Below are 15109 nucleotides of genomic sequence, written 5' to 3' on the forward strand. Positions count from 1 at the left end.
TAAGGATCCTCACATATTCTCTATTTAAGCCTTAATGTTCTCGCCAGACTAAAAGTTCAAATCTATTCAAATTTAATCATAAGCACCACGATAAACCTATAATCAGCTCCAATGAGCTTGTGTTATAGTATCCCCTAGTTCCTATAAGCCATGAGCAAGGTCTGCTCTAATACTATTTGTAGCTAATATAGAAGTAAATATATGCCCGCCTGCTCAGACAAGTAGTCATCGGTTTCGCTTTTGTTTTCGTGTTCTAATGACTTGCGAGTGGGAGGAAAAAAAAAGGGAAAAAGAAGGAGAGGCGGAAGAAAATAACCTGCATATGGGTGTCCGATTAATTGTAAAGATGGCAACATTACATTGGTTAATCTAATATGTGCATCAAATACATGTGGCGCAGTTTGGAAGGTGACACGAGGAGGGTCGACGGTCGCAGCCGAGGGGCCCATGGCCTCACCAGCTGGCCTTCAACAGGCGCAGCTGCATGTGCGTCGGATTTGTTATTTTCTGTCGTCGGTTTCGGGGCTTTGCTCTGCTCTGCTCGGACGTGAGAACCGCCAGAACTGTCTCCCTTTACAGAGAAATTTATGAAACGCCCCTCCAACCCACTCTTGTCCTATAAATACAAGCCCCCTCACCCCCCTTCCCTTTACAAGTAAACCAAACACCCTTTTAAACCCCATCTTTCCTTTCTCTTTCTCTTAGCTCCATTCCTTCAGAGCCTCTCCAATGGCAATCCCGAGGTGCTCCCTCTCCATTGCTCTCTTCCTCCTCTTCTCCTCCTCCTCCTCCCTCCTCGTGCGCAGAACCTTCGGGGATTCTGGCTGGCAGACCGCGCATGCCACGTTCTACGGTGGTGGCGATGCGTCAGGAACAATGGGTAATTAATTACGCCTCCATAATTAATTGCACTAACAACGTCCATAGTTCTCGTTCGTTTCCATTAATGGAGATGTTGGTATGTCCTTGTAGGAGGGGCTTGCGGCTACGGCAACCTCTACAGCCAAGGTTACGGCACGAACACCGCCGCGCTCAGCACGGCGCTCTTCAACAATGGCCTCAGCTGCGGCGCATGCTACGAGATGAAGTGCGCCGACGACCCCACGTGGTGCCTCCCTGGGACCATTGTGGTCACCGCCACCAACTTCTGCCCTCCAAACTACGCCCTCTCCAACGACAACGGCGGGTGGTGCAACCCTCCCCTCCAGCATTTTGACCTGGCCGAGCCTGCCTTCCTCCAGATCGCTCAGTACCGCGCTGGGATCGTGCCCGTCTCCTTCAGAAGGTAAGACCCTTGTCCCACTTCGCCCTGAAGCAAATGCATCCTCGACGGCTGCAAATGGGTCGGATCCTGAATGACCTCAATTTGACCCAGTTTTTCATTTGGATTCTAATTTTGGACTCAGATCCGATCCGGTTGAAAATCGAATTGGATCAGATCGGATCCATGCCTACAAATTTTGATCTGACGGATAATTCGGATCCGATCAGGTCCATGTATAATTCAGACCCGATCCAAAAAGTAGGCCCAAATGATGTTGTCACTCTCTAACTTCCGATGGTTTAAAACAAAAATCTGACCCAAAAAAATGGGTCGTGTCGGATCGAGGTCTGGGTCGAGATTGGGTGGACCCAACCTGATCCGAAAAATAGAATAAGTCCAAATTTAGGACATGATCCGGCCCTGCAGATCCTAAAATCCGAATCGGGTCGGGTCAACCCAACCCATTTGCAGTCCTAACTCTAACTCGACAATTAGTCTTAGTTTGTGGGTTTGTGTCAGGACCAAATCTGGTCATGATCTGGTGGTGGGCTCGGAGGCTCGATCACTACATACTTGTACCATCTTGGCATTTTCTACTTTCGCCATTCTCATGTAATGTATCCATGGTCCGCTAAATAACGTGTCAATGTGCAGGGTGCCATGTGTGAAGAAGGGGGGAGTTAGGTTCACCGTCAACGGTCACTCCTACTTCAATTTGGTCTTGATCACCAACGTCGCGGGTGCTGGCGACGTGCATGCTGTGTCCATCAAGGGATCCAAGACCGGCTGGCAGGCGATGTCCCGGAACTGGGGCCAGAACTGGCAGAGCAATGCTTACCTTGACGGACAGAGCCTCTCCTTCCAAGTCACCACAAGCGACGGGAGGACCGTCACAAGCTACGACGCCGTGCCTGCCGGGTGGCAATTCGGGCAGACCTTCCAAGGGGGACAATTCTAATTTCTAAGCAGAACAAGGCTTCCAAGCCTAATATTATCGATATCTTGCAGTATTTGTATTGGTTAATATTGGATTAAAGGAGATATTAAAAGGAGCGTCTTGTATGGAGAGAGGTTTGGCTAATGCAGAGGTTGCAATCATTTAGCACCCGCAAAGGCTTAATCGATATGGATAGATATAGATAGATGAAAGATTGTTTTCAGTGTCTTGCTCTGTTAGACTGGTTGTCCGAGGCCTGGGATTGTGGGGATAGGGAAGTTAGGTGGGCTTCTTTGTGGGGTAGCCCCGGGTCTTCATTGCATTCTGTGGGGATTAGGCTGCTGCTGTACTTTTGAGATGCTTGTGAGAATGCTATTTTAGCCCGCATATGGGTAATAAAGTGTTCTGTAGACATATCGTTTGACTCTTCTCGCACAATTTATTACAAGGAGGACCAACGTCAAATTTTAGTTGAGCTCGTGGCTTTTTTTCATCTATGGGAATAACTTTATCAGGGCAGCCCACAGTTATCACCGACCAAAGATGCAAGCGTGTCGAGTTTTTTTTTTTAAAAAAAATGGATGTCATACAATTCTCCTCTTTTTTACATATAAGTTTTTTTTTTCTCTCTCAATTTTTCTGGGAGAGAGAGATGAAGACCCACACACACTAGATTCTGTCCTTCGAAAGTTAACTTCAGGCACAGGAGTACGACTACTAAAATAAACTCTAATTTGAGTATTAAAGAAGATAAGAGGTTGAGGGGCGGGGTATTTGAAACATGCCCCGCTATCCCCAACAAAATCCTGGTTCTTGTTGTCATCATTAGTAAGCAAATCTTTTCATGTGACATCTTATTTTTTCACTTTTCCTTTGTCGTGTTTATATGGTAGAGTCGATGAATTCAACTTGAGCACGAACGCTGGGGTTTGGAATCGTTGAAGGCCAAGAGATTAGGAGTCTGGTTTAAACTTCTTGGTTCTGGGTTATGCATAGCAGACATTTAAATGCTCTCTTGACACTGAGGATGCGAAGCAACATTAAGCATAAATCTAGAAGTAAATGAAACCATAAGCAGGTAGAGAAGGAAGAATTGGAGTTGTTATAACTTACATGTTTCATGAAATAAATAGTTATAATACTGCCTTATAAATTGAACCGTGCTGGGTGTTATGAATTAACCTAAGTGATATTCATGTATTAATCTATAAAAAAAATATCTCCACATTATCCCCCCAAAAATATGCTTTGGCTTGACGACACCAAGCGGAGTTATTACCTTCCATTCTTAAGTTTGGCATTGAAATCCACGCACATCAACATCATGCAAAAGCAATTCAATATAAACTTACGCTTCCATAAATTAAGAGAGCAGTCATAGAAGCCAAATGCTCAAATGCAAGATGCAAGGAGCATGCCTTAACAAGGCCTCTCCATGTAATTTTTATACTTGTTGTATAGCCTCATGCCTTGACCTCCAAGCAGTTCTGAAGCACCTGAAGGTAGATAAGATCGCCTCGAGTAAATCATTTCTTCCAATGACAGCTATAGGTAAACTCAAGAAAATAGCAAATCAAATTTTAAAAAAAAGTTAAATAAAAAGAATGCATGAATCAGGACTGCACATTAGAGTGATCTTTTCATGAGACCCAAAATTGAAATCTTGCAGAAACCACCATCCATGCAAGATGAAGCATTAAATTAAGACTCTCACAACAGGGGACCAATTTGGGTCCGAAGTTGGGAAGGTAAGAGATAATTTTGAGCCATGTCAGGGATATACATCTCTTCCCTCTTCTACAACAGTGCTCAGGCATCCTGGTCTTCTCTCCTTTGGGTTCTACCAGAACTAACATTCTACAGCAAGTTGCTTAGCCATAAAGCACTTCTTCAAACTTCAGCATCATCAGTGCTGTAAAATTTGATGAAGTGCAAAGAATACGAAAAACACCACTGAACAAAATCCAAATCCTCATCTCACTAACTTAACCCCCAGCAAACTACCATAATTTACATGCACAACAGACCCGATCCTTGCAACTGAAACAACTGATTTTAGTAACTCAACAGAGAGTACTTCACTCTCAATATAATCTTCCCTTTCTCAACTCCAAGCTTCCCACCAGTCACCAACCAGTGCCCTGGTATTTCTTCTGGGCCTTTGCACATCTCCGACGTCTCCACAAGCTTCATCAGTTTCCTCAAATCTCTCGAGCCTGAACTTGAGTCAACCGAGTCTGTAGAATCTCCCACGGACAGTCTCCTTGATTTGTTGTTTGGACCAGCAGGGTTGTGATCCCACAGGGATCTTCTTATGGTGCATCCAGGCACCTTACAATAGAGAAGTTTCATGTACAACACATTCTTTGTTCCAAAGTCCCAGACTCCAAGCTGAGCCCCAGTGACTATATACGCACCAGAGATGTCACCAAGAAAAGTCTCGTCATCCTCAATTGGCACTGTACAGACATGAGAGAAGTTCTTCCACTTCACATGCTCAAACCACCGGCTATCTTGCTCCTCAGGTCCCTGCCACTTCGCCGCACCAATGGCTACATGGGTGCCCCAGTAAGGTTGAAGGATCTTTGGAAGAGATGCCAAGTGCTGGACCTGAATATGTAGCCGGTTCTGCTTGGCTCCTTCCAGGCACAATCTTAGGCCAGTGACAGGCTTACGCCCAACTGATACCTGCATGGTTATTCAAATGGCATCACAGGGAAAAAAAGGATTAAAAAGAATGTTTATTGCCAAAACAAAATTATGACACCACGTCCTCTCTGTATGGTAAAAAATTTTAAATTAGCATTGGCTTGGGGTATAAGTGGACTAGGAGGAAAGCAAAAGGAAATATCGTTGAAACTTCACAAAGAAAGGGTACCTACTGCCATGAAAAATTATTCGCGACAACATGCCCAAGACCCTTTCTATATTAAATAGATTCATATGGTCAATAATTCAGATACACCGATTACTGATAGAAATTATATGACTCAGAATTTACAGTTACTGAATGTTGGGAGATGATGATGGCAAATGATCCTTCTGATACATTTCTGACTTGCAAGTAGATGCCATCTAAAGAAGGTATGCCAATCTTCTTGACTGGCTTAACAAACACAAAGATAGCATGGCATAGACTGGCAGCATATTAGAATAAGTAATGTATCACAATGCGATCATAGTTTCAAAGCAGGTACAATGCCAAGGACTGCTCATTAACAATCAACTTGACAAATAAAATATGCAATGATATAGAACATTTGCTCTAGTCCATTTCATCAAGAACCAGAGCTTTATTGATTTCAAATGACACTTTCTAATAGAAGTTATTACTGATCAATTGGGTATGAAATTCAAATATTATTTGCATGCTCATGCATAGCATTTACATATCATTAAGGGAAAGATGGAGTTTCACATTCAATAGTAGAAGCTAGTATCGACCCGATGTTTCTAATGGCTCTATTCAATTCTATGTGCTGCATGAGAAGCACACCTGCTCTTGGCTGACATGAAGCTTCGGCCCCATAATGCTGAACTGCAAATATGGGCAGACTGGCTCTTTTCTTTGATGTCCTGGAAGTTCGTCGCGAATTGGGGCCCATATCCTGGGGACCTGAAACTCCAGAAAATATCGTAGCTCTTCTAGTGGAGGCTTATCTACAAATGAAAACAGAGAATATTTTCAGGTTAGGCATACAAGGATCCCATGAGGAGTAATTTAAAAAGAAACAAAAAAGTGTAAGGGTGAGATATACATTCCAGATAAAGGTTGATAGCACGCGTGAGATGGTCCTTTCCTGGGATGCTTTCAAGGAGAGAAATGATTGGAAAGAAGGTTATTTCAATAACATCAGGAGCCGAATAGACAGTTCTTGCCCAGTTAGTGTAGCTTTGGACTAGATCATCTCCACCCCTTCTTCTGAAAATGACAGTAACATCCTGCATCAACAATTGCATGAGAAAAATGGAGGCGCAAACATTAGAGCATACCTCGACACTTTAAAACTGCCAGGGATTAGATGTAAGCCACAAGTTTTTTTCCAGCACACCTTTATGTTACCATTAAGCTCATGAAGAATAAGCATAATGATGAATATTCCATCCACATTAAACAAAAGACCATTTGACTAGCTAGACTGATGATAATAAAAATAAGAGCAATTAGTTTTAGGTTTCTGCTGAAACTGACAAATTAATTTAGGTCAGCTCTGGTGGTTTGGGCTAATCTTAGCCAAAATTGACAGTAATTTACTAGGAGGGCCAAATTCAAATCATGTATACTAATGTCTGCTAAATACAATGCATGCAGAGAAAGTGTGAATAACTGCGTTCGCCATTTAATTAAAATTTTTTTTAGTATTTATTGATCCGATCGGGAGAAGAAAGATTTCCTTCAACCAATTCAACTCGAATCTCTCGAAAAAATAACTAGAAGAAAATGGAGAAATCTCGAAAGTAGGGCTTTAAATTCCCTTTTCTTTCATTAATGATTAAAAAAATGAGGTACATGGCCTCTATTTATAATATGAGGTCCGTCAACACAATTTGGGTCGGATTCCTGTTCCTAAACCTAGTGAGACTCTTTTTTCTAAAATAGACATCTCTAATAGAAATCTTCTAGAAAAAGCTAAAAAACTTGATGAGATATAATTATTTTTATTTTTATCACTACAATTATTTTTCCAGTTGAGATTGCAGAAATTGTTAGTAAAACTCCTTTTGCATAGCCAAAACTGAAACTAAATTTTCAAACATTGAGGCCAATTATATGATAATGTTATAAATGTGGTATTATATGAGCTAATATAATATTTTAAGGTTCAATATTTGGAGAAAGAAAATATCAAACTTCATTGGCAAACTTGCATGGTGTGATGTGTCCTTGATCAACAGCTTAGTTCCAAAACACATGGTGAGGTATTCAAAACTTCTTTCTTGGTAGCACTCCATCAAACCAATCATGCATTTCTTAAATCAAATCAATTTCGAATCAAGTCAATCATCACATGTGGCACATTGCTGTTCAGGATTATTCATAAGCATGACAGGTGAAGATTAAGGTCTGGCCATGGGCCTTACACATAGGCTCCTGTCTGCTTGTGGCCATCATAGTGTCAGCACAAGCTTGATTATGGTATCACTCATGTCAAATTAGGACAAAGCTGCAAGCATCACATTTGTGACAAGTGATTACGCTATAGGAATTCATTGGTCGCACACACGTGCCACCTTGAGCAGTGATAAGTTACAAATGAGCATGCAATAACAGCTATGTAGCATATTTCCAAAATGCATGTTTCTCGGTGGTCCAAGGTCACTTAGCTGGTGATAATCTTCGGATTCGGGCAATTGCTATGTAGCTATCCTTCTCTTGGAGGTGGCTGATCCACCTCTTATAAGAACTTTGCAATGTAATGCCACTGCTGGTTTCTTTCAAGAATTCCAAGCAAGGGAAGAACCAGAAGTATGCTTGTGGATTTGAAAACCATTATTATGGGCATGGCCACACAGGAGACCCCCTTTGAGAGATCAAAGATTCATTTTCAATAACAAGGAGCCCCTTTTGCAGGTCCAACCACTACTACTAGTTGATTTTAGTTATCAAAATGAAGAGAACCAACATTTGACAAGACATTTTCCTCTAACCACTTCTGCAATAGCAATATACATTTTGGAAGAAGATATTTTGTACCCATCCCAAAAGAGTTATAAACATTAACAACGTATTAGTTTAATACATATTTAACAAAGATATGCAATGCTAATATAATTTTTCTTATGGGGAAAGGTTTTCCTCATATAGTACAGATATATTAAATCAAGAAAAACCATATATCTGCCAGCTTATGGATACTAGAATACTGTTCATTAAATAAAATGTCTGTAATTTACATATAGTGCATATATCAAACAAACATGTCATACAATAAGCAGCTTGGTTTGGTTGCCATTTACATATTACAATTTTTATTCATAATAATATTATCATCTAGGACAACCACCATATTAGTCTTATATTGCAAACATATAATTGTAGGAAAGATGGTGATATATGTCATCTTCATAGAAAAAAATAATTTCCATAATTCGCTAATTTCATTCCTTTTTTATTTATTTACCAGTCATAACTCTTTTGTGGTGATAAAGAAGTTTTAATTGTTGTCAAAAATGGAAGCAATTTGTTGCCTCTATATGTGTATGTAAGTGAGAGATAGAACAACGATTGTAAAATATGAATGTTAAAGTAAGGGCCTACTTGGCATCACTTTTATTTCTTTTTTTTTTATTTTTAAAATAGAATCACTGAAACCAAGACAAAAAGCATGTTTGATGCTATTGTGTTTATATTCTATCTCTCAAAAGTCATTTTTATTACTTCTAAAAAAAAATGAAAGTAAAAAATTCTTACTTTCACTATTTTCAAAAACAAAAAATCTCATGTCTTTTACCACGAGAACCACCACCACCACTATTTCCATCTCAGCACCATCGCCGCCGCCACTACTGTTGTCATCTCCACCACCGCCATTGCCATCACCACCGCCACTACCGCCATCATCTTCACTGCCACTACCGCCATCATCTCCACCGCCGCCATCATCGTTGCCGCCACCTCCACTACATCACTATCACCACTACAACCTCTACCATGTCTATGCCACATCACCACCACCATTATTGCCACTGTCACCACATTGTTGGTGCCCCCACCATTATTCTCTTTGTCGACGCCATGCCGTGCCGCCACTATAGTGCTAGCACGTACTAGCACCACTATCGCCGCCCTTATCCCCGCCACCACTATCGCCGCCATTATCCCCGCCACCACTACCGCCGCCTCGGTCACCATCATCATATTTATATTATTAAAAATAATTGACCACTAAAAACATATTTATATTTTAAAATTAAAAAAATAAAATAAAATATCTATTTTTCTATTCAAAATAAACAAATAAAAGTGATGCTAAACGGCACCTAAATAAATTGTATTACCTCCTTTGCAGTCAGATATGGAGCATTGGATGGTTGCGGGTATATTCCCTGACTGTTGAACGCAAAAGAATCTACAGCCTGGAAATCCATCCACTACAAATATGTTAAGCCAATGGGCAACACAGGCTAATTAATAGGTTAATGAGCAGTTTCCAAGAGACAAACATAAAGCACTAGCCTTATCCTTCAGTTTCAATGGACCCGAACTTGTAAACCTTTCAGTTTCTGAGAATCTATGGTCTCCAATGTCCTGGATATAGTTCTTTATTTCTATGGATGATAAGGGCGACAAGCTGTGCTGCTTGACATAAATCACATCCTTTCCACCAATAGTGATGGATGTGATGACATGAGTCCCATAACTCTCAATAAATCTGCAAACAAGCATAACCGCTGAAGATCTTCCATTGTTGTAAAAATATTGCTCTTTTTCACCACAGATTATGTATATTTAGCTTACCTCGCTAAGGACAATGGTTCCCATGAAAGTGGCACAGCATGCCTGACCTCTTCTTCTAATGATAAAGGTCGTTTTATCAAGTGAACCTTACATAAAGGAATGAACATCCCTTCCATTGCGAGGCTTTTTGTAGCTGCAGCATCAATTTTCTTTGACCCAGTAAAACTGAATGCAGAATTAAAACTTCCAATGGGAAAATTTCCCAGTAGATGAGCTTTTCTGTTAAAATATTCTGCCATCTGCACTCACTCATTGGGGAGGGGATCATAAGTGACGATCTATGATAATCGGCATGCAAATAGCACATCTTATACAAGACAATAATCAGCATATAATATAAATACAGCAAAAAACATCATAACTTTTGGAAAAATAATGTAGCCAGGATGATAACTTCTACAAACCACAAGCACTTGCAACTCTCTTTCCTTGTTACAGTAGAACAGGAAATATTAAAGTAACAATACTTCATTGTCTGCCTACATGTCATATTAGAAAATGCATTCCTTGTGAATGAAGTGACGAGAGGGAAGGCCAGGAGGGAGGATGAGGATTGGGAGATTCTGAACAATGGTCAAAACAACTGACTACCAAAACAAGCGATACATTGATAGTGTTCCTTTCTCCTCCATGATCAATATCCATAATAAGTAGTTCTCCAAAGTCAAGGTGAATAGATGCTTTTAACAAGTTGTGTATTGTTTTGGTTCTATTGTTTTGGACACATGGATATCCATTCACATGATCAGCAGGTTTAATATCTCTATTTTAGGACCAATTGGTGACTCATTTAATTCCTTCTGGATATGAGCTTAGAAGGAAGGCTTGTAAATTTTCGTTTGAAACCCATTCACAAACTGTACTCCCACCCCCTCTATCCTCTGATGCTTTGAACACTAAGCAACATAAAACTTATTGTTCCCCTAATCAAGACAAAATCCTGCTTCTGTTCGCAGTCCTCTCCTGGTTTTAAAGGTATGGAAATCTATTTCCTAGAATTATTTGAGGTGGTCATGTCCTTTTGATGGCACGGAGAAGGAGGTCATCATCCTGTTTGTTGAATAGTAACCATTGAACCCGAAAAGGATTAACAATCCAATGAGGAAACCTGAAAAGCTTCAAAAAGGTCAACAAGTAATAGTCTGACATATGTGGCTTAGCTAATACATAGCTGCAGTCTACAGGCCTTACCTTGTCATTTTACAAAGCTAATGTACCAAATAGGAAATTCTATAAAGAGTTATGTCCTTCCACCATGTCGATCAACCAGAACTGGTACGAACAAGGTGTCTATGACAGAGACAAGATTCTAGAGAATATTTCAAATAATCTATAGCACAAATTGATATGTCCTTAATATGAAGCAGCTTTATGGACGCTTTTTTTCTTTTCTTTTCTTTTCCTTTCCCCAGAACCATGTGTTTTGGTTGGCTCAGTCAAATGGGTCATCTTTAGATTCGATGTTTAAGTTTCAAAAATAACTTGTAATTATCATTCTGATCATACGCTGCAAAATATGGTCATTAAGAATAACAATGCATGTTCTAGAATAATTTCACAAGTTTGAATATTTCAGTCTAGCTTCTTTCATCATGGTGCTTTATAAAGTCATATATGATCTCTGATGTATGATGCTTCCACTTGGAAAAGGAACCAGCCTTTGAGTTGACTGTGCATTCTCCCCTACTGCATGATACCTTGAATAAATCTGCCGTACACCATGCACTTGGTACAACAACTTGCATGTTTTCATTACTCTTTTTGACTATGAACCACGAAACGTCCCTGGTTCTTTTCTTCTTAGTTATCATATATGCCCACAAGAACACACTCTTTAACGATAGAAGTTCAACTGTTAAATCTAAAAATATGATTGCTACTAAATCAAACTAGTTTAAGGACCTTACATGACTCAAACAGACTGAGATATAAACATAGTTACATTAAAAAGGCCCGCGAGCAATATAATGCATATGATGCAGCAGTACATAGCTTATTCTTCAAACACTTCCACATTAAACTTCAAAAAAGTTGACATACAGCTAAAGTGTAATTAAATCGATGACCAAGTGGATTGTGTTTCTATATATGCTACTGGTGGTCTCAAAAGGGTCCCTAAATACAGGCACATAATTTCCCACAAATCCAGTGCTATGTTAACCATATTTCTTGAAATAATATCTAGAAGTTACAAATCCTTTTTCCAATCCTTCATGATTATTATACACTTCTAATTCACATTGCTTACATAACAGAACTGAGGGTAAGATTTTCTGCAACTTGCATCACTGTATTCTGAAAAAATAACCGATTCAACCACATGCAAATGAACCTACCAATTTTTATAGACTAAATTTGCTCACAAGTACATACTTCCCACCATCAATCCATGAATAATGATGCAGTGGCATTTCGTAAGGATGATAACATCGAGGACAAGTCAACGAAAGGAAAAAATTAGACAAGTCAAGCAGAGTTAACACCGCACCTCGTAGAAACCGCAAGAGCCAGCGCTCTCCCGCCGGCCGCTCTCCCGCCGGCCGCTCTCCCGCCCGCCGCTCTCCCAAGAGCACCTCACGTCTCTCGACACATTGGGCACGACCAGACTGTCGGAAACCACCAGATCTCTCGTGTGCTCCTCATCCACCTCAACGAGCCTCGACCCGGCAACCCCCTTGCAGTAGAGCAACCTCGTGTCGTAGTTAACATCAAAACCCCTCCCCAAAGCTTCGATAGAACTCTGAAGAGTGCGAAGAGCTGCATTCTCCTCCATCCTCACCACCGTCCAGAGAAAGCTAAGAATCTAGAAACCCTAATACCCTAAACCTAAATCAAAATCTAAAAAGATCCCTAGGACGGGACTCTCCATCCGAGGGTTCCAGGAATGATTAAAGAACGAATTTTTTTTCCATCAGCTATGGCGTTCCTTGCAATTTTTCTGCCTTAATTTCTTGGATCTTGTGAAAGAAGACGTCTTTCCTCCTTTTTCGTTCCTTCTACAAAGTTCAAAACCTTAAGCCCTAAATTCCAAACGGCGGATGTCGCTATCCACAACGAAATTAGAAGATATTGAGACAAGGATTGACGGACTCGAAGCTAGAAGGATTTCGAAAACCTTTTAAACTTCCTCAATGTGAGGGATTCCCTTGACTCTAGAGGCTAAAAAGACCTCATTTCTCCCCCCCCATCTAGCTAGCTCCAAGAAGTTGCTCTTGGAGGATTGGATACAGGTCTCTCTCATTATAACTGTGGATTGACTCTGGGGAAAGGTCTTTTTCGGGAAGAAGAGGTTTAGATTGATGGGAATCGCTAGACCATACACTCTCTTTTGACTAATCCCAAGGGGGGTTGGGTTTCTTGCTTAAAGAGCGGTGAAACGAGCAGCAGGAAAGAAAAAATATTGCTCTTTTGACTAATCCCAAGGGCTGTTGGGTTTACTGCTTAAAGAAGGATGGAAAGAGGAGCAGGAAGAAGAAAAAGCAAGATCTATTTAAAGATTGCGTCCTGCACATGGAACCAGACATGGGAACCATCTGTATATATGCCAAATTTAGCAAGTCTCGGTAGGGACCACCATCTGATAAGATATTGACGGTAGGCATGTCCTCTTGACACAAACGCACTTCTAAAACTAGTTGTTGGAAAGAATAGCGAGGTTTCATCAGTCTGGGTACGCATATTCTGCGTCCCCATTTTAAGCGAGCAAATAAGGTGAGATTCTTCTTACAAATTGATGCGAACTCTCGAGTCCAATTAGGAGGCATCTCTTTTTAGCTTGATTGTCTATTAGTTTGTTTACCTGAAAAGAGTCTCAAAGTTGGCATATGTATGCATCCATCCACTTTGCACACATGAACCTTCAGCCTTGGCCAATGTAACCAAGTTCTATTTTGCCCACCACGCAATATGACATGGAAATGTACGAGAATTTGCGTGTCGTGAGCATTGTAACTTTCTGTTGGCTATGTTGGTTCGCTGTCTGGTTGCTTGACTTTCCCGTCGAGGTAGAGATGACAAGGGTGGTCAGATGAGGTGGTTTAGGGTTTCAAATTTCTACTTGGAGGCGAGCAAATGTGCATGCCCATGGGCCGAGTTTTTATTTAGGACTTGTTTGAATAATTGAGCTAAAAATCCTATAAAATTCATGAGTTAAACTAATACATCCAAGAGATCTTTGTTTTTTTTTCTCCCTATAGAATTTAGGCTGATCGACTTTAAATCAACTCTAAGTATCTGTGAATAGAGATCAAGCCTAGTCTTTTAATCTTACAAGTTTGCTGGTTGTATTGTGCTAACCTAAGAATTTTACAGAATTTTCAGCCAAATCATCTATATTCCAAACTATGGCCTTCTTCTTGATCACCATCACAAACTAAAGAATTTGTTGTATTCTAATGCTACGGGTTGTATTTACACTAGGGTTGTGTTCTCATGCCGTTCTACCGAAGAAAAAAAAAATATATTGTGCATGCTTCGAGGAGGGAGATGGTTTGAGGGATAACATAGATCGGCTTCAATGAAAGCTCTCTCACACATGGCACTATAATTCAGCTTTCACAGTCTTTTTTACTCAAAAAGCCATTCCTCTTCGTTTTTCCACTTTCGGCCGGGTCCCTTTAGACCTTGAATGAAGCAAGAGTCCCTAAGCAAGGGATCTATCACCTGCGACTAAAAGTCGGCAAGCATAGTGGGGCAAACCCCATTACCTCACAGATGCAGCTCAATTGCGCGGATGAGCAACTCTTAGTGGGATATGCAATGGTGGACACTCGACAAGGTAAGAGAAGAAAAGAAGAAAGTTGATCATGACCAACCTTACCTTCTGCTTTAACGATAAGAAAAAGAATGAGCAGAAACAAGAAGAGACTCCAGCATCCGTGGACACGACAGGTTGAAATCCTGCTGTTCCACCTGGAACCAATAAGATAGAAGCCTTTTGCTTAGTCTAGAGATTATAATCTTTGGGACGAAATTTTGCAAAGATCTCGATCATCATGCTGCCGCGTGGTATGAGACTGAAGTGAGACAAAGTTGGAGAGCTAACAGAAAACAATAAAAAAAAAAAGCCTTTTTGAGGGAAAGATTAGGCGGCAGCCTGATCAGTTCCATTAACAAATGAAAGTATAACAAAAGAAGCGTTACAGAAAATCCAGAGTAAGGAACTAACAGTTTAAACCACAAATTGAAATAAAAACATTACAAGAAGAAACTCTCCCTCCTCTAAAGATTTAGATGTTGAAACAAAGGATTCAGCTTCCTTTTGATCTTTGCAGAAGAAAATGTAGTCCACTCTCTAAGTAGGTGCTTCAAGAAGATCCGCAGCTCTCCTCTGGAGAAAATCCTTTCATCTATCTCTAACCTCACGAACCAACATACAGCTGAAGCCAAAGACATCCATCCAAACTGCAAATTTTTTTTTCCTAGATAAGTCTCCTTGCAGTCTTGCCAG

The 15109-nt window shown here is 40.5% G+C and overlaps 2 protein-coding genes across 2 annotated transcripts; one reads left to right on the forward strand and one right to left on the reverse strand.

The window, feature by feature from the left end:
* Positions 1-633: 633 nt before the first annotated feature.
* Positions 634-2622, forward strand: LOC103708889 (expansin-A8-like). The gene is made up of 3 exons (XM_008793993.4): positions 634-880; positions 973-1285; positions 1919-2622. Exons 1-3 carry the CDS (start codon positions 730-732, stop codon positions 2220-2222), a joined length of 768 nt encoding a protein of 255 aa, XP_008792215.2. The 5' UTR covers positions 634-729; the 3' UTR covers positions 2223-2622.
* Positions 2623-3806: 1184 nt separating this feature from the next.
* On the reverse strand, positions 3807-13099 carry LOC103708888 (MACPF domain-containing protein CAD1-like). Its single transcript, XM_008793992.4, has 7 exons — positions 12149-13099; positions 9661-9899; positions 9379-9574; positions 9201-9278; positions 5960-6143; positions 5698-5861; positions 3807-4889 (listed from the first exon to the last, which is right to left on the reverse strand). Exons 1-7 carry the CDS (start codon positions 12431-12433, stop codon positions 4257-4259), a joined length of 1779 nt encoding a protein of 592 aa, XP_008792214.2. The 5' UTR covers positions 12434-13099; the 3' UTR covers positions 3807-4256.
* Positions 13100-15109: the final 2010 nt, after the last annotated feature.

This window comes from Phoenix dactylifera, chromosome 12 (genome assembly GCF_009389715.1).
Source record: "Phoenix dactylifera cultivar Barhee BC4 chromosome 12, palm_55x_up_171113_PBpolish2nd_filt_p, whole genome shotgun sequence".
Taxonomy (NCBI): Eukaryota; Viridiplantae; Streptophyta; class Magnoliopsida; order Arecales; family Arecaceae; genus Phoenix; species Phoenix dactylifera.

Coding starts and splice junctions, on each gene's coding strand:
- LOC103708888 (XM_008793992.4), bottom strand. CDS start 12,433: ATGGAGGAGAATGCAGCTCTTCGCACTCTTCAGAGTTCTATCGAAGCT. Junction 9,279..9,378: donor CATTGAAACTGAAGGATAAG/GCTAGTGCTTTA, acceptor ATGGATTTCCAG/GCTGTAGATTCTTTTGCGTT. Junction 6,144..9,200: donor CATATCTGACTGCAAAGGAG/GTAATACAATTT, acceptor TTGTTGATGCAG/GATGTTACTGTCATTTTCAG.
- LOC103708889 (XM_008793993.4), top strand. CDS start 730: ATGGCAATCCCGAGGTGCTCCCTCTCCATTGCTCTCTTCCTCCTCTTC. Junction 881..972: donor CGATGCGTCAGGAACAATGG/GTAATTAATTAC, acceptor ATGTCCTTGTAG/GAGGGGCTTGCGGCTACGGC. Junction 1,286..1,918: donor GTGCCCGTCTCCTTCAGAAG/GTAAGACCCTTG, acceptor GTCAATGTGCAG/GGTGCCATGTGTGAAGAAGG.